Raw genomic sequence first — 18,237 nt, 5'->3', positions numbered from 1 at the left:
TGCTCTCTGCTCTGCTTTGCTCTATGCTCTGTGCTCTGCTCTGAAGGGAAGATGGGAGAAGAGGACAGCAAGGGGCACAGTAGCCTTGGTTTGGCTTAAGGAAACTGCAGTGTTACAGCTCAAAGGTGGGGACATGGGGTAAGGTCAAGAGAGCCATGCCCCCCAGCCACCTTCCCTCCAAGACTACCAGAGAAGTGCCAGACACTCACCAATTGCTTCCTTAGACCAAAGGAGAAACTTCCCTAATTGCTGCTGGTGGATGGGTTGCTGAACGATTGGTGAGCAGGAAGGTGAGTCTGTTGCAGGTGGACTAGACGCAAGGGATAGGGTCCTAGTGCAGCTTAGACCCCAGGGGAAATGCAGGCACTAGGAGAGCCTTTCCAAGTCATGACAGAGCAGCCTTTTCCTTAAATAAGAACCATATTTTCTTGTCTCTGCACATGAAGTTGGTCAATGTGTTAGTGTTTTAAATTCTAGAATTTTAAATTAAATTAAACTAAACTTAATACTGTGTCCAAATTTTAAAACAGTCTAAGATAGATTTGTTATTTTTAGTATTCATGTTAACAGAAAGGAGCTTTTTGAAGCCTGTATCCATATGTTTCATGAAATGTGGTAGGGCATAGATAGGGATGACGTATAAATCATCTATCAAAAAGTGAAACCATGGTAACCCTTTCAGAATGTTAAGTTTGTGTATTGCTTGAAGGAAAATGGAATCTCTGTTTACATATAATCACAATATTTTGTCATCTTTTGAGAGCGTAGTGTAATCAGTATGATGGAATGGAGGCTGAGAGATGAAGGTGATAGCTGGAGGGGCTGGTGCTGCAGATCACCCTCCACTTGTCTTATGTTGAGAAATAAATAAAAGATGAGAAATTGGGAGGGAGATGATTATGGAGAAGGATGCAGCCAACCTGATTTACTACTTTGAGTAGAAATTGTCTAACTAGGTTTTCTGGTTGAACTAGACGCTGTTGACAAATTGCTAATCTACCAATTGGTTATTTTGTGTTTTCATTTGTATCTTTATTCTTTTCCTTTCCTTTCCTTGTTTGTTTTTAAAGGCTATGTCTCTTTGTAGCCCAGGCTCTAGGACTCACTATGTAGTAGCCCTAGTCTGGCTTCACACTCTTGGCAATGATCCTGCCTCACTCAGTCTCTCAGGTGCTAGGCTTATAGATGTGAGCCACTGTGCTCAGTTTATGAACCATTTCTAATGGGAAAGATTAGAAATGGTTCAGAATTGAGAATTTAGTCTCATTGAATAATCTGACTTTGAAAATAATGGATAAATAATGGATTTTTATTTATTTTAATATGCTTTCTTAATATATCTGATTCGTTGTTGAGTTTCTTGGGGGACAGTCTCACTTTGCATCCTAGCAGGCCTAGAATTCAATATGTAGACCAGGCTGGGCTGGAACTCGGTAGATTGCAGACTTCTATCAGCCCTCCTGCTTCTTCCCAGTGCCTGGAGTAAAGGTATGAATCACCATGCCTGGCGTTAGTGTATATAATTATAGAAGTTTAGATTTATAGAAAATAATATTATATTTGAAATAAGACATTATTAGTTGCCTATTTTTGTCTGTTTAAAATTCATTCTAGTTCATACTTGGTTATATAGTGATATTAGATGAAGACTCACAGTGCAGAGTCTGCTTTGTGACTGACCTGAAACTACCACAGCAGGCTGTGAAGGAGAGCTGGAGGGGCCTCATTCCTGCTTACATGTAGACACGACTTTTAATAAGGAAGGCTATGGCTAAGGAGAGTACAAAATTGGCACTTTATATTTAATTGCAAAATGGACTTGTATAGTTGGGAATAGGGTGTGTGTGTGTGTGTGTGTGTGTAAATTTTATGTATCTACAAAGGAGGTTGAGGTGATGTTATCTTTGGAATGACAGACATCCCATTCCTCGACACAATTCCCCTGAGAACACTTAGAGAATTGTTTTTGGAAGTTTAGTATCTAAATGGCAGTCTATGAGAAAGAGAACAAAACAAAAACAAAAAACATGGAAGGCTTGTTAGAAACCCTCCAAGACATGTGTCTATAAATGTGAAAGCTCAACAGTTACTAAAAAGTCATTGTTGAGGTATGATGCTGTGAAATTTCAGAACACCTAAAGAGGAAATCCTATCAACTTCCAGATGGGGGATATACAGGTAACCATTAGAGATGAACAGTACAGGGGCTGTCTGTTTGTTTGTTTGAGATAGGATCTCCTGAAACACAGGGTGACACCAAACATACTGTTTAGCTTTGAACTTCTGACCCCCCACCCCCACCTCCTAAATGCTGGGATTATATAGTCTTGTGCCACAAAAGCCTGTTATCTAAGCTTAAAAAAACATTTTTAAAAGATTTATTTATATATTATGTACATGAGTGTTCTGCCTGAATGCATGCATGCGTGCCTCCTACCCTCAGAGATCAAAAGAGGGAGTCAGATTCCCCTAGAACTAGAGTTAAATAAAGATGGTGGTGAGCCACCATGTGGATGGTGGGAATTGAACCCGGGCCCTCTACAAGACCACTAAGTACTTTTAACTGCTGAGCTTTCTCTCCAGCTCTGACCTTTTTAATACCAACACCAGAAATGGAAAATAAGGAAATGTCTTAAATTCTGCTGAGTTTTTTTCTGTCTAAAATTCTATACTGAGCCAAACTCAAGGATTGAGTATGAGAAAGTATTGATTTTATAATAATGCAAGGTATAAAAGACATCTCCCATGCCCCCTTCTCAGAACTCTACTGGAGGAAAAACCCCACTAAGAAGAGAAGCCAAGAAAGGAGGCCCAGCAATGAGGAAACAGTGTTCAGTGTGGGATACAAATGGGAGTTTCTGGGACACAGAAAAGGGAAATTCTGTGATCATAAGTGTGCACTAGGCTCAGCTCTAACTGTACACATTGGAGCCCTGTAGCAGGCTACTGGGGCTATATTTTTAGGAAGAAAGAGAGTTCTATAATTTTAGCACTCCAGGGTCTGAGGTAAGAAGATACTGAGTGTGAAGCTAGTCTGAGCTACATAGCAAGTTCCATATAGCTTGGACTATATGGGGAAACCCCTGTCTCAAACAAATTAAACAAGACAACTCAAAACAAAATAAGATTAGAAAAAAAAAGAATAAAAAATATAAAACAAAGCCAGCCAAAATTAAAACAGCTTTCTTTCACATAATTGAATATATTGAGAGGAAAGTTTTACTATGCAAATGAATTGACAGTAGGTATATGGAATACTAATCAGGCACAAAAATGGTGGATATTAAATATAAAGAGAGTGAAGTTATATGAAAAGAAAGCATAATTGTGATGTACTTTTTGTTCAGCAGTGGATTTTATTTACAGACGTTGTAATAATGTAAGCAGAGACAATTGATTTAATCACAAATTATGATGGGGAGATGGTAGGTGATGAGATTTAACAGCTAAAAACATTATCTCTTATAATTGGAAGTCAGTAGATACCTTCAAGGAAAAATTAACAAGCTGCTGTACAGTTGGAGTCAAATTCCAGAAAAAAAGGCTAAAATCGAACGTGCAACAAAGAACTACTGTTGTTATAAAACTATTAGGATTTTAAAAGATGTGTGCATGGGCCGGGTAGTGGTGGAGCATGTCTTTAATGCCAGCACTTGAGAGGCAGAGGAAGGAGGATCTCTGAATTGAAGGCCAGCTTGGTCGACAGAGTGAATTCCAGGACAGCCAGGTCTATACAAAGAAACCCTGTCTTGAAAAACATACAAACAAAAACAAAAACAAACAAACAAAGTACATGGGCTAGAAAGATGTCTCAGTGGTTAAGAGCACTTGTTCTTGCAGAGGACCCAGGTTCAATTCCCATGACCCATGTTAGCTCACAACCATCTATAACTCTAGTTCCAGGGCATCCAGTGCCCTCTTTTGACCTCCGTGAGCATCAGGCATGCACATGGTGCACATGCATACATGGAGATAAAACATTCATACATACAAAATAACAAATTTAAAAAATACTTTAAAAAAATCTATATTTGGGGCTAGAGAGAACACAGTGGCTAAAAAATGCTTGCTGTTCTTCCAGAGGACCTGTGTTTGGTTTCTAGCATCCACATCATATGGCTCACAACTGCCTGTAACTCCAGGTCCAGGGGATCTGATGACCCCCTCTGGCCTCCTTTGGCATCCACATGCAGGTGTACATCATCAAATACATCAAAAAATTTTAAGAGAATTTTAAAGCCATGTATATGTCTGTCTGATCAAATTAGAACACTTTAGGAAGATTGCCTTCACAGAATACTCTCCTGCTGTGGGATAATGCTTGTCAGGCAGGAAGTATATAGGCTGGTTAAGTCGACAAGGAAAATTCTGGGAAGAGGAAGGTCGAGTCAAGAGATGCCAGCCCGCTGTCCAGGGAGCAGCATGTAATGGCACACAGGTAAAACCACGGAACACATGGTGACATATAGATTAACAGAAATGGGCTGAGTTGAAGTGTAAGAGCTAGTCAGTAGTAAGCCTGAACTAATGGCCGAACAGTTATAATTAATATAAGCCTCTGTATGTTTACTTAAGGGACGTGACTGGGAGAGATTTGTCCCGACAGCCGGCAGGCCGGGACACAAAAGAACTTTCAACTGCACTCTTCTGTGCAGAATATATACACTTTTCAACCCCTTTTAATCCCCTAGGAGTCTAAGAACTATATCATCAAGGATGTAGTCAGCAGAATGCTGGAATTCCTTAGGAAGTGATGATTTCTAATAGCTACCATAGCTAATGTTATCCTTAGTTGTAAATACTCATTTTATTGTAGTCTTAACAAATGAAGAATTTGAAAGCACATTGCACATTAAAATATATTTCATTTCAGCATCTCAGAAGTATTTAAATGTTTAGTTTTCCTGTCTGTTGTCAACACTTCTGCATTGTGAATTAACTGCTGCATGCTTCTCTGTAGCCTTTTCATCTGAGTGATGCTTCAGATGGCTGGACCTTTTCCGCCCTCTTCTTCAGTTCTCTAAAATACAGTGTTTATTATGGTCCCCCAAGAGTATGCAAAAAGCTGTTCCAGTAATAGCAAGGAACACCACCTGGCCTTCCGCTGGGCAAGGTTATCAGGTGCACTGAGTGATTAATGGAGCACACACATGTCTTAGCCATAACTTTTTTTTCTAAAGTTCAGATGCTGAAGCTTGAACTGGAAATTGAGGTAAATAAACTACATACATTTTTGAATCGATTCCTGCCCCCCAATTAAAAAGCATGTGATTTGTTTCTTTGAAATGTCTCTGTAAAATTGTGAAAATTTATTTGAAGTAGAATTAGTTGTGAATATTCAGATTTTTTGCTTCCTGTGTAAAAAATGATGATTCCTGTTTCAAAAATATAACAATGATAAATCCTCTTAAAAAAACAAAACAAACCCCCAAACTAGAAACCTTGACTTGTTAATAGCAGCTGTCTTTTGAGTGCATGTAAGTATTTTAACGGTTGATAGTGTTTGCTTTGTCTTTTTTGAGGCAATCAAAATGTAATTGACAGCTGTCGAGTTTATTTTGTCACTTAACTTTTTCTTTGATCCTTCAAACAAGAGATTTTATTTTATGTAAATTGTCAGTGTGTTTTTCATAGAAATACAATAATACATCTGTGCTATATTTAATCTTGTAGTCACAATTAATGACAGGCAAAGGTTACCATCACTGAAATTTGTGGTAATTACTGAATTGCTGTTTTTATTTGTGTCTTAGAGAATGGAATTGAATTAAAAGGAAAGATATTTATCTCTAAAATTTAATGCTGTTCCCCCCCCTTTTAAAAACAAACACATTTGCCTATGTGACTGCTAGTGTTAATTGACAGAATCTAGAATCACCTGGGAGATGGTTTTTTGGGGTTTTTTTTTTTTTGTTTTTTGTTTTTTTGTTTTTGGTTTTTCGAGGCAGGGTTTCTCTGTGTAGCTTTGCGCCTTTCTTGGAACTCACTTGCTAGCCCAGGCTGGCCTCGAACTCACAGAGATCCGCCTATCTCTGCCTCCCAAGTACTGGGATTAAAGGTGTGTGCCAGCACCGCCCAGCTAGTATCTTGGTTTTTAATTGATGTGGGAAGACCTGCCCAATGTGGGCAACACCATTTCCTGGCCATTAATAGCAGCTGTGGGTCCTGGGTTTTATAAATGGAGAGAGGGAGCTGAGTAGCATGAATGTATTCATTGCTCGCGGCTCTCAGTTGGGAATGTGATGCAGCCAACTTCTTTAAGCTCCTGTCATCTTCCCCACCATAATGGACTTTACCCTTGGATTTTGAGCCGGTGTAGCCCCTTCCCCTGAAGTTGCTTTTGTCGAGCCTTCTGTAACAAGAACACAGAAAGAAACTAAGACAGTGTGATGTTTGAACGAGACTGTCCCCATAGGCTCAGATGTTTGAATACTGGTCCCAGTTGGTTGACTGTTTGGCTAGGGTTAGGAAGTGTGGCCTTGCTAGAGGAAGCATGTCACTGGAGGTGGGCTTTGAGAGTTTAAAGCCTCACCCCATTTCGAGTTTGCTCTCTCTGCTTCCTGCTTACAGTTTGAGATGTGAGCTCTCATCTGTTCCAGCTGCCCACAGTCAGAATTCCCTACCATGATGGATGGAATCTTATCCCTCTGGAACCATAAGCCTAAATAAACCCTTCCTTCTGTAAGTTGCCTTGGTCATGGTGTTTTATCACAGCACTGGAAGAGAAAGACCAGCCAACTCTAATTTGTTTTTAATTACTAATCCTTGATGTTTGATTTTTTTTTTATTTCATTAAAAACAAGATTACTATGAAATAATAGGCTCTCCCTATGTAGCTCAAGTTGGCTTTAAACTCAAGTTCCCTCTGTCTCAGCCTCCCAAGTGCAGGAGTACAGATGTCCAGCTTAAGATTCACAGTGCATTTCTGGAGTGGAGAGTCAGTTTAGTGCTTAAGAGCACATGCTACTGCTCTCCCAGAGAATCCAAGTTTTGTTCCCAGGACCCTTGGTGGGAACCTCACAGCATCCATAACTCTTTCCACAGGATCCAGTACCCTCTTCTTACCTCTGCAGGCTCCTGCACATATGTAACACACACACACACACACACACACACACACACACACACACACACACACATACACGGAGGGTGATATGAGTATTATGGCATGTGTGTGGAGGTCAGAGGAAAATTTTTAGGAAATTGCTCTCTCTTTCCACCATATGGATGCTGGGGACTAAACTTAGGTTGTTGTCAAATTTGGGGGCAAATAAGTACCTGTACCCACTGAGCCATCTTGTTGGCTCTATTCTCTCTCATCCCTCCCTTCCTCACTTGACAAGGTCTCATCCCACTGTATAGTCCTGGCTGGCCTGGAACTTTATGTGTAGACCAGGTTGTCTCAGAGAGATCTGCCTACCTCTACCTCCCAAGTCCTGGGATTATACATGTGTTCCACCATGCCAGCAGTTCTCTTTTAAATAACTTTTTCCAGTTATTTTATGCCTTTCTAGGATGTTTCAGTGAGTAGGGAGAGGATACTATGGTTGTCCTATTTATAGTCTCTGTTAATATCAGAAAAGAAAATACCTATAGCATTGAGGGCAGAATTATTTGTTTTACTGTTGTTTGAGACCATGTATCTCAGGCTGGCCTTGAACTTAAGATCTTCCTGTCTCAGCCTCTCACTTGCTGCTCTTTCACATGTGGGCCATTATGCTCAGCAGTTTGTTCCCAAAGTCTATGTTACATCTTTGTATGCCTCTGTAGAGCACAAGATTTTGGGCATTGATTTGAATGATTTATTGCTGCACACTCCATCTCCATTCTTTCAGGAATGCTTTTCTTGTTCATTCCTTCACTGTCCACATAGTTGATAACAAACTGGTTCTAGGTGCTGAAGATAAAATGGTCATGTACCCCAGAGAACCACAGTCTAGAATGGTCATCAGCTCTGGAGAACCTCAGTCTAGACAAGGAATCACCACATGGATAGAAATGACAGTGTAGCAGGATAAGTGTGAAAAATAAATACCCAAGAAATGGCCAGTAGAGATAGACAGTAAAACAGTTCCAGTCTACTGGGACGGGCTGCTGAAGCTGGACCTGCAAGTGGGAAAGAGTGGAGCGACTGACAGCTTGGACTGGCCAGCCCTTGTTGCATCAGAGTACTTCATTCATTGGTCACTTTTGGGGGTTGTTCTGCCACCTGAAAGGACTCTCTAATGCAGTGAGCGGTTCTGAATCTGTGAGTTGCAACTCATTGTGGTGGTGGTGGGATCACCTAAGACCATCAGAATACAGATATTTACATCACAGTTCATAAGATTAGCAAAATTACAGTTATGGAGTAGCAAGTAGCAAGTAAATAATTTTATAGTTGGGGGACGTGATGAACTGTTCTAAAGGGCTGCAGCATTAGGAAGGTTGAGAACCACTGCTCCAATGGGTTGGCTGAGAAGGGGTATTTGTAGTGAGTTGTACAGGAAGGTAGGGAGGCAGTGCAGCCACTGTGTGTTGGTATTTGGTATGAGGCCAGAGAATCCAAGTGGAGTATTTAATGAATGGGAAGCTTGCAGGTGTGTGTTCATCCTGACCTTTCCTGATGAGGAAGAGACAGGGCTTCTTCCATAAGTAGTAGTGTGGTCAGGGTCAGTCCTTCTTTTTTGGTTCCCTTTTCTGTTGCTTTAAAATGGAAAGTTCTGATTAGATTTCCATTTCCTGTTCTTAGAAGAGGGGTAGAAACAGTGATGAAATAAATTGTGAACCCAGGATTAATGAAGGTAAGTAGATTTCTGTCATTTAGCTTCATGTCTTATAGTGTACAGGTGGAATTCTTGATGTCTAAGTGGGAATCAAGAGCTTTAGCATCTGATGGGACTGCTAGCTAGCTGTATAACAGCAAAGACTAAGAGATAGGCATCAGGAAAATATGTGTCTGGGGTTTGAGGTGGGATGTTTGGTTTGAATGTACTTATAGTTTTTTCCCAAGAAGGTAGTAGGACTGCTCTTGAGGGCACATTACTACTCTGCTATCTGCAGTTTGTGCTTCTGGAGAATTAGTTAAGTGCTTGCTACTGTCACTGAATGGTAGGGTAAAGTGAGATATGGTCCTGCATAGTGTAACTTGATCCTGTGTCCTTTATAATCCTACATGGAAATCAGTAAACTTAAACATATTACTTTCCAAGTTTCTTTATTATTAATGGTTAAACTTTGTTTATAATGGTAAGGATGTTAAGTGGGCTGGCATTTAAGCAAACCATCTGAAGAGGCTAGGTAAAAATTGTTTAGAATTGTAAATTATGGCTTCAGATACTAATATTTTACATTTTACTTTTTTCTCTAAGCAAATGGTTATGAGCCTTAGAGTTTCTGAACTCCAAGTACTGTTGGGCTACGCTGGGCGGAACAAGCACGGACGCAAACACGAACTTCTTACAAAAGCCCTGCATTTGTTAAAGGCTGGCTGTAGTCCTGCTGTACAAATGAAAATCAAAGAACTCTACAGGCGGCGCTTCCCTCAGAAAATTATGACGCCCGCGGACTTGTCTATCCCCAACGTACACTCAAGTCCTATGCCAGCGACTCTGTCTCCATCTACCATTCCACAGCTCACTTATGATGGTCACCCTGCATCATCCCCACTACTCCCTGTTTCTCTTCTGGGACCTAAACATGAACTGGAACTCCCACATCTCCCATCAGCGCTGCACCCAGTCCATCCGGATATAAAGCTGCAAAAGCTACCATTCTATGACCTGCTGGACGAGCTGATCAAACCCACCAGTCTAGGTAAGATAGGAGGCCATTTGGTTACTGCTGGGATTTGTATTTATTTTCCTTTTAGACTTTCAACCTGACCCAGTTTTATTCTCAATGAAGTTCATTTTTGGTAGTAACTTCAGGATGTTAATGAGAATCTTTTGAGTTTAGCTTAAATCAACTATATATAAAAGTTGTTCTTTAGACAAAAGTAAACAACAGTTTCGGACACAATATATACTAAGTTTGAAACAAGGTTTCACCATATAAACTCTGGCTGTCCTGTATATTGCTATATAGACCACGCTGTCCTTGAACTCACAAAGATCCTCCTGCCTCTGCCTCCAGAGCCATTGGATTAAAGGAATGTTCCACTGTGCCTGGCTTGTAATTATAAATTACAATTGAAAACAAATCTCCACCAGTCTCTAAATTCTGTTCTTTTCAGCAGTTGATGACCTCTAAAACAATCTGACCCATTTTGATTACTTGAATGTATAAATGGTTTTAATTATCATGAAAGGAAATTTGAGCTTTGATGTTGTGGTCAGCTTTCAGCTGCTGTTTTTCAAGATGTGTGTTAGGCATACATGTGACATATACAGATTCCTATTTATATGTAATATGAGTGCTAGAAGTTTCTGTTAGTAGGTTTCCCATCCTGAGATTGCCTTGTCAAGGTATACAGTTCAGCATATTTATCAATCAGTTTTAGTTGGTATGATGTCATCTGCTTTATTAATGTGAAACACAGTTGACTTTGTTGTGGATTTTTGATGCCTTTGGTAGAATATACTTTAACAGCAAACTTTTCTGGATGTTGCCTTGTTAGAAACCAGTGGTTGACAAATTGTGGCTGGCAAACTAATTCTAGTGGTTTGGTTTTATGTGATATTTATGTAAGAATTTAGTTGTTTGAGGGAGGGTCTCACTCTGGAACCCTGACTCACAGCAGTCCTGTGACTACTTGACTTCCTGGGTGCTAAGATTGCATGTGAGAGCCACTATCCCCAGCTCAGAATTTTTTTTATATATTCCTAAAATGTAAACAAAGCTAATGAATATATAAATAACAGATCATGTGTGCCCCCAGAGCCTAAAGTATTTCCTGTCTGGCTCTTATAGAAATGTTTGTTGATTCCTGTCATTAATAGTAAACATTTCAGTTTGAGGAATTGCTGAGTATTGAGAACAAGTTTTGAGTACTTTTAGAGAAGGAGTTGATGTTTTTGGGTTGGGGTCTCATATAGTCCAGGTTGGCCTAGTATTCTACATGAGGCAGAGTATGACCTTGAATTCTTGATCCTCCTCTGCTGTCTAAGAACTGGGATTACAAGCATGAGCCACCAGTCTTTTGGACCTCTCCAAAATTTTAAAATTAGATTTTTTTTTATTTTTTTATTTTATTTTTTTTTTTATTTATTTATTTATGGTGTATACAGTGTTCTGCCTGCATGTATGCCTGCCGGCCAGAAGAGAACACCAGATATTATTACAGATGGTTGTGAGCCACCATGTGGTTGCTGGGAATTGAACTCAGGACCTCTGGAAGAACAGCCAGTGCTCTTAACCTCTGAGCCATCTCTCCAGCTCCTAAAATTAGATTTTTAATTTATTCTTTGAGAATTTCATATATGTATACAGTATATTTTGATCATAGCCACCCTCGTCTCCTTCAGCTCTCCTTGGATCTTCCTCAATATGTCCCCCTCCTAACTTCCTTTTTGTTGGTTAGTTTACAATCCACTGAGTCCAATCATTGGTTCATGTTCGTGCCTTGGTGTGGGGCCATGATTTTGAATGCATTGCTGAAATTCTGTCACTAAACAAGGGAGTATTTTTATTTTAGTTGCATTTAACAGAATTTCTAAAAATAAATGAAGATACAGAAGGTATTTTCAAACAACATGAATTTTATTTTGTATGAATTTATTGAATTTAATTTTACATTTTGTGTGTGTGTGTGTGTGTGTGTGTACTGTATACACATGTGTATTCCCTTCATGCATGTGTTACAGTATGCATAGAAGGTCATAGAGTTGGTTCTTCCTTTCTACCATGCAAATCCTTGGAATCAAATTTAGGTGGTCAGGCTTGAAGGCAAATGCCCTTACCTGCTGAGCCTTCTTGCCAGCCTGACAAACAACAAACACCATTTTATTCTTTAAAGAAAAAAAAAAACAGATTTATTTATTTATTTTATTTGAGTGAATGTTTTGTCTACACATGGGTACCTGGTATCTGGGGATCAGGAGAGGCTGTTAGATTCCCTGGTTCTAGAGTTACTGGTGGTGAGCCACTCTTTGGATGCTGGGAATTGAGCCCAGGTCCTCCACAAGAGCAGTCAGTGCTCTTAACTGCTGAGCCATCTCTTTAGCCCCATTTTATTCTTAAAATGGCCAAACAAGAAAAAACAAAAAACCAAAAAAACCAACTACCTAATGCATATAAAGCTTATGTATGTTCATTGTAAAAGAGAAAAGAAATTGTTAGCAGTTTGTATGTATACACAGATTAACACATGGTGTTTGTTATTTTTCATAGATGAATTTTGTACTTAGGATTGTGTGATTTGCCTTTTATTTCTTCCTTAATAAGATAAGCATCTTTTGTTGACTGACTCATGTAGATCTCTACCATTTTATATTAACGGCTTTATCTGTGTTTATATAAAGTTAATGTGTCATGTAGACACATCATCTGAAAAACAATCATTAGATCATCTGAAATTTGATAGAAGAAGGTTGGTAGCTTGTATTTTAATCTGGTTTTTAAATTCTTTTTCTGGTCTTAACAGTTAGCCTCCCATGCTTTCACTAACGTAAATCTCAAGTGTTGGTGTGATTAGATGATATTTCATATGTATACCAATTTTGTTATGGAGAGTAGAAATGCCAACTGGATGAGCATATAGGTATTGTAGTTTGATTTAATTTATCCATCATTTATCCTTACATTTTAGTGTTTTAATCCCAGCACACAAGAGACAGAGGCAGGTGGTTCTCTTTGATTTTGAGGCCAGCCTGGTCTACAGAGTGAGTTCCAGGACAGCCAGGGCTACACAGAGAGACTATCTCAAAAAATAAAAATAATTTTAAAAGATTTATTTTTATTACTTTCATTAAGTGTCTGTGTGTGCATGTGAGTGCAGGTGCGCGAAGAGGCCTGAGGTGTTGGATCCCCTCTGGGGCTGGACTTAGAGGTGATTGTGAGCCACCTGACAAGGTTGCTGGGGATTGAACCCGGGTCCTCTGGAAGAATAGTGCATGCTCTTAACCACTGAGCCAGCCATCTCTCCAGCATGCCATCTCCACCACACACACACACACACACATACACACACACGCACACACCCATCGTTTTTAAAGACAAGAGTCTTGGTATGTAACCCATGGTGGCAAACTGGTTGTAACCTGTGGCCTCTGTTTTGGGTGATTCCTAGTTAAGAATTGTGTTGTGTAAGGCTCTCACTCTGTAGTCCAGGCTAGCTTGGAGTTCACTGTGTAGCCTAGGCTTAGTTGGAGCTTGCAGCAGCCCTCCTGGCTCTGGTCCCTGGATCCTGATTACTTGTGAGACATCAGACCCAGTTCAGAATTTGTTAGTGTACTCCAGAAAAGTTAAAATTAAACCAGTGACTACCAGGAGGTGACAGGTAGGCAAGGGTCTTGTCAGTAAGCCTGACAACGTAACTTTGATCCTGGGGAACCACGAGGACAAGGAGAAAATTGACTCCCTGGAGTTGTTCTTTGACCTTCACATGTGTGTGCCACTCCCACCCCATAAGTAAATAAATCTTGTTGTTGTTTTAAATCAGTGAATATGTAACAGAGACCGTGTGTGCCTGCACAGCCTATTTACTGTCTGGCTCTTTTTGGAGAAAGTTTGTTGATTCTTGTCATAAATCACTGAGTATTTCAGTTTTATGTATTGGTGAAATCTGAGAACACATTTTGAGAAAATTTGAAGGTTTTTGTTGTTGTTGTTGTTGTTGTTTTTTAAGAGAAGGTCTCATGTAGCCCCAGACTTGGAACTCTCTGTGTATAGTCCAGGCAGGCCTCAAACTGTAGTAGTTCTGATCCTCTCAAGTTCTGTAACTACCTATATACACTACTACAGCTTGACTTAGGGACTTCGTTTTTTTTTTTTTTTTTTTTTTTTTTTTTTTTTTTTTTGAGACAAGGTCTTACTGTGTACTCTGAATGGCCTGGAACTCACTATGTCGACAGGCTGGCTTCACCTCCTTCTTCCTTCCAAATGCTGGATTAAAGATGTGAAACATCACACCCAGGTTTAGAACATTTTTAATTTATTCTTTAACACTTTCATGCATGTAAAAAATAGATCTTGATCATGTCCATTTCTACCTCCCACCACCATCACCTTAAGGACATTTTAATGTATAATAGTTGTAGATAAGCATATTTGATTTTACCCTAAAGATATTAAGCAGATAGCTACAAATTGAACTCATGTAGCTGCTGATGACCTTGAACTCCAGATTTTCCTGGCTCTACCTCCCAAGTGTCACCAAACTTGGTTCTTTTGTTTGTTTTTACTGTTTTAAGTGGCTCCCGAATGTAATCCTAAAATATTGTATAGTGGTCTGATTGATGTAAACCTCGATTGAACTGGGTGTGGTGGCCCATGCCTTTAGTTACAGTGCTTGGGAGGCAGAGACAAGTACCCGGACAGCCAGGGCTACACAGAGAGAGCCTGTCCCCAAACAACAAATGTGTAATATTCAAGTGTTAGGCAAGCTTTGTCCAGGGAGGAGTTAGCAGTACTGTCAGCTGTGAGTTAAGGCTGATGATCAGCCACATAGTATTAAATGAGGAGTTTTCAGATAGAAACACACAGAACACAAAATATTAGCACATATAGTGAGGTTATGTGCTGATGAGTTGATGTAAATTTTGTGAGCTGAGAGGCTTGCAGGAGCCAAACCCCACTTCCGTTAGTACTAGTTCATTGAGTGCCTGACTGCACCAAGCAGAACTGCTACAAAGAACCAGAATTGACTACGAGTAGAATTTGATTCAAATACCAGGTGTTTGGAATGTGGTACGTTTTCACATAAAAATACAAAAGTAGTGTGTCACTATGTTTCAATTTCTCATTCCTTATTGTAGAATGAAAATAAACATTTTGATTCTGAACCAAACGATCTTACCAGAAAGTAATGTGTAGAACCTTGATTCAGTAAACATTTGTTGCATGGGAGTGCTTTCATGAATCTGAAAATGATTTATTGAGAAAGATTGTGAGTAACCTGAAAAATTTAGGATGAACACAGTTGTAGGACTGTGTTTCTCTGGGTTAGTAAATGACCGAGTCTTACTATGCAACCCTGGTGGACCTTGAACTTGCTATGTAGTCCAGGCTGTCTCAAACTCACAGAGATCGGCCTGGGATTAAAGGCATGTGTTACCACACCTGGCAAGACTCTTTCCGGTATGTGTGTTCTCCATAGAATGAAGTGGCTCCATTCATACAGAATACAGATTTTTTTGGAAAAGCTCATTTGTTTAGATCTTGGAAAATCATGTATTTTGAGAAATTAAATCGCTTCTGGTATTTTCTTCATTTTTAAAAATACACACATTAAAATAAAGCCTTTAAAGAACTTATAGTTGATTACCTGATCACAGCTGTCACCTGATTTAGAATGTGACAGGTAAATTTGATTATTTTTTCCCCCTTCCATTTGGCCATAAGCATTGATATGATCACAATTTAAAAATACTCAGTCTGGATGTTGTGATAAGTGTTTCTAATCCTAGACCTTCACAAACGTGCTGCATAAAAACATTCAGCTTATAACTGGAATTAATCAGTTAATCAATTGACAGGGTCTCCTTATACAGTCCAGACTTTCTTGAAACTCACTCAGCTCCTGCTTCTGCCTTGTAAGTACTGTAATCACAGGTATATGTCAGGAGGCCTATGTTTCCTGCTGCAGTCAAAGGAGTTCTGAAGATCCTAGCAGATAGGATGGCTGAGAAGACAGTCCATAAGCTGTGTTTGTATTGATATCAGGTCTTATGTAGCAGTCTAGCTTCCCATTCCCTATTTAGTAGAAGTTAGCCTTGAGCCCTGATCTTCCTGCCTCCTTGGATTATAGGCAAGCTACTATGCCCTGTTTTATAAAACCCAAGACTTCATGCATGCTAGGCAAGCACTTTGGCTACATCCGCCCCATTATGGGCTTATAGTCTTATTTAGAAGCTAGATTAGTGTCCCTTAAAATTTTAATTATTATTATTATTTTTTTAACGTGTGTGGGTGTTTTGCTTATATCTAAGTCTGTATATCACATTCATGCCTAGTGCCTAAGGAGAGCTTTGGGTCTCCTGGGACTGGAGTTACAGATGGTTGTGAGCTACCATGTGGGTGCTGGGAATCAAACCTAGGGCCTCTGCCCGAGCAGCCAGTGCTCTTGACCTCTGAGTTGTCTCTCCAGTCCAGAGTAGCCCCTTTTCTTTTTCTTTTCTTTATTCCACCCCACCCCTCTGTGTAATTGAGCTCAGGGCCCTATGCATGTGAAGAAGGCAGCTACCATGGAATTATATCTCCAGCAGCCCCTTTCCTTTTTTTAAAAAAAGATTTATTTATTACGTATGCAGTGTTCTGCCTGCATGTATGCTTACACACCAGAAGAGGGCACCAGATCTCATTACAGATGGTTGTGAGCTACCATATGGTTGCTGGGAATTGAACTCAGACTTCTGGAAGAGCAGCCAGTGCTATTAACCACTGAGCCATCTCTTTAGCCCCATTCCTTTCCTTTTTAAAGGAAGTATTTTCATACAGATATCTGCAAGTTTCAGGCTTTTAAAGATATATAAATCATTCATATAAAAAACTTCTTAGGGCTGCGGTGACACACGCCTTTAATCCCAGTACTTGGGAGGCAGAGCCAGTGGAGCTCTGTGAGTTGGAGGCCAGCCTGGTCTACAGAGCAAGATCCAGGACAGGCACCAAAACTACAGAGAAGCCCTGTCTAGAAAAACTAAAATAAATAAATAAATAAATAAATAAATAAATAAATAAATAAATAAATAAAAATAAAAAAATAATAATTCATTCTATGCCGGACAGTGGTGGCGCACGCCTTTAATTCCAGTACTTGGGAGGCAGAGCCAGGCAGATCTCTGAGTTCCAGGGCAGCCTGGTCTACAGAGTGACCTAAGCAGTGATGGAAGAGCTTTCAGGGGGTTTGTGAGCACTCTGAAGAAGTGAGCACAAGCTGTGCTCCTGTGTGCTGGCAGCTTGGGGGCAGAGGGCAGAGTCCTCGATTTCTGTGGGTGGGCTTCCTCACTAGAACTTTTGCTTCCTTCTTTGGCAGCACTGGCTCTGATCTTCAGAGCAAAACTCCAAGGTTTACCTTGTATACCTATGCCTTGTTGATAATCTTCTTATCTGCTGATTCTAGCTTCATATTTAGTAGTGTTTACACAATTGTCCTGAAGTCTAAGGCTGAGGCATTTTGTGTGCTTTAGTGAATGGTATCTGAGTATTTGAATGTAATCTTGGGAACTATATTAGACTTTCTTGCTTAGAAAAGAATTTTGACAGAATCAGTAAAGAACTCATTTATATAGTTGTAAATATGAAATAAAGCCTGTTAAAATTGAGAGATCTGGGTTGGGGAGGTGGCTCAGCAGTTAAGAACACTGACAGCTTCAGAGTTCTGGGGACTGGGGTTTGATTCCAGTATTCATAAGGCAGCTCACAATTGTCTTTTTCCAGATCCCAGAGACCCAGCACTCTCTTCTGGGCTTCACAGGCACCAGGTATATACAGACTTACATGTTTCCAGAACACCCAACCACATAAAATGCAAATTTAAACACACACACACACACACACACACACACACACACACACACACACACACACACCTTCATGCTGCACATGATGGTGCAAACTTATAATTCTAGTATTCAAGAGGTAAAAGAGGATCAAGAGTTCATATAGTGAATTCAAATCAGCCTCAAGTACATGATACCCTGGCTTATTAAACAAACAAACAAATAAAAATTAAAAAGGATCAGCCAGTAAGCACACTGTAAAGTGTTTTGACTCAAGTGGTACGTTTAGCATCTAGTTTCCTTTGCATCTTCTTGTTGCCCTCTCTGGTACAACTAAACCTTGATTACATTTTATTTTTAGCAAATTTAGCCAGAAGTAATGTCCCAAAATGAAAATAGCTAAATAAGAACAGAAAAAGAATTTGAATAACTCATCACCAAAATTATTGGGATCCTCTGTAAGTACTGTCAGAATAGAAGAGAGACATGGCTAGGAATGGTCTTGAGTCTCCCAGGTACATCATGGGGTCAGCGCTCGGAGAAGACCTACTTTTGTATAATGGAAACACTTCCTTGTGCTTTTGACCGTCTCTCCATACAGTGGTCAGTGTACAGTTAGTAGCCTGTGGTCACAATGCAAGAAAACTCAAAGGAAATGATA

The 18,237-nt window shown here is 39.8% G+C and overlaps 1 protein-coding gene across 8 annotated transcripts in view; it reads left to right on the top strand.

The window, feature by feature from the left end:
• Pias1 (protein inhibitor of activated STAT 1) overlaps positions 1-18,237 on the top strand; it is a 107,321-nt gene that overhangs the window by 23,886 nt on the left and 65,198 nt on the right. For 3 of the 8 annotated variants that reach the window (XM_076576446.1, XM_076576447.1, XM_076576445.1), the window contains exons 2-4: positions 225-290; positions 8,732-8,783; positions 9,351-9,795. In XM_076576446.1, the coding sequence (XP_076432561.1) occupies positions 8,778-8,783; positions 9,351-9,795 (451 nt within the window). In that variant the 5' untranslated portion in view covers positions 225-290; positions 8,732-8,777. The remainder of the gene's footprint in view (positions 1-224; positions 291-8,731; positions 8,784-9,350; positions 9,796-18,237) is intronic. The other 5 variants (XM_042281077.2, XM_076576443.1, XM_076576448.1 and 2 more) reach the window with 2 other exon arrangements.

The sequence above is a fragment of the Peromyscus maniculatus genome, chromosome 7 (assembly GCF_049852395.1).
Source record: "Peromyscus maniculatus bairdii isolate BWxNUB_F1_BW_parent chromosome 7, HU_Pman_BW_mat_3.1, whole genome shotgun sequence".
In the NCBI taxonomy this organism is placed as follows: Eukaryota; Metazoa; Chordata; class Mammalia; order Rodentia; family Cricetidae; genus Peromyscus; species Peromyscus maniculatus.
Note: the sequence above shows the minus strand (reverse complement) of the source record. Positions and strands in the feature narration are given on the sequence as shown.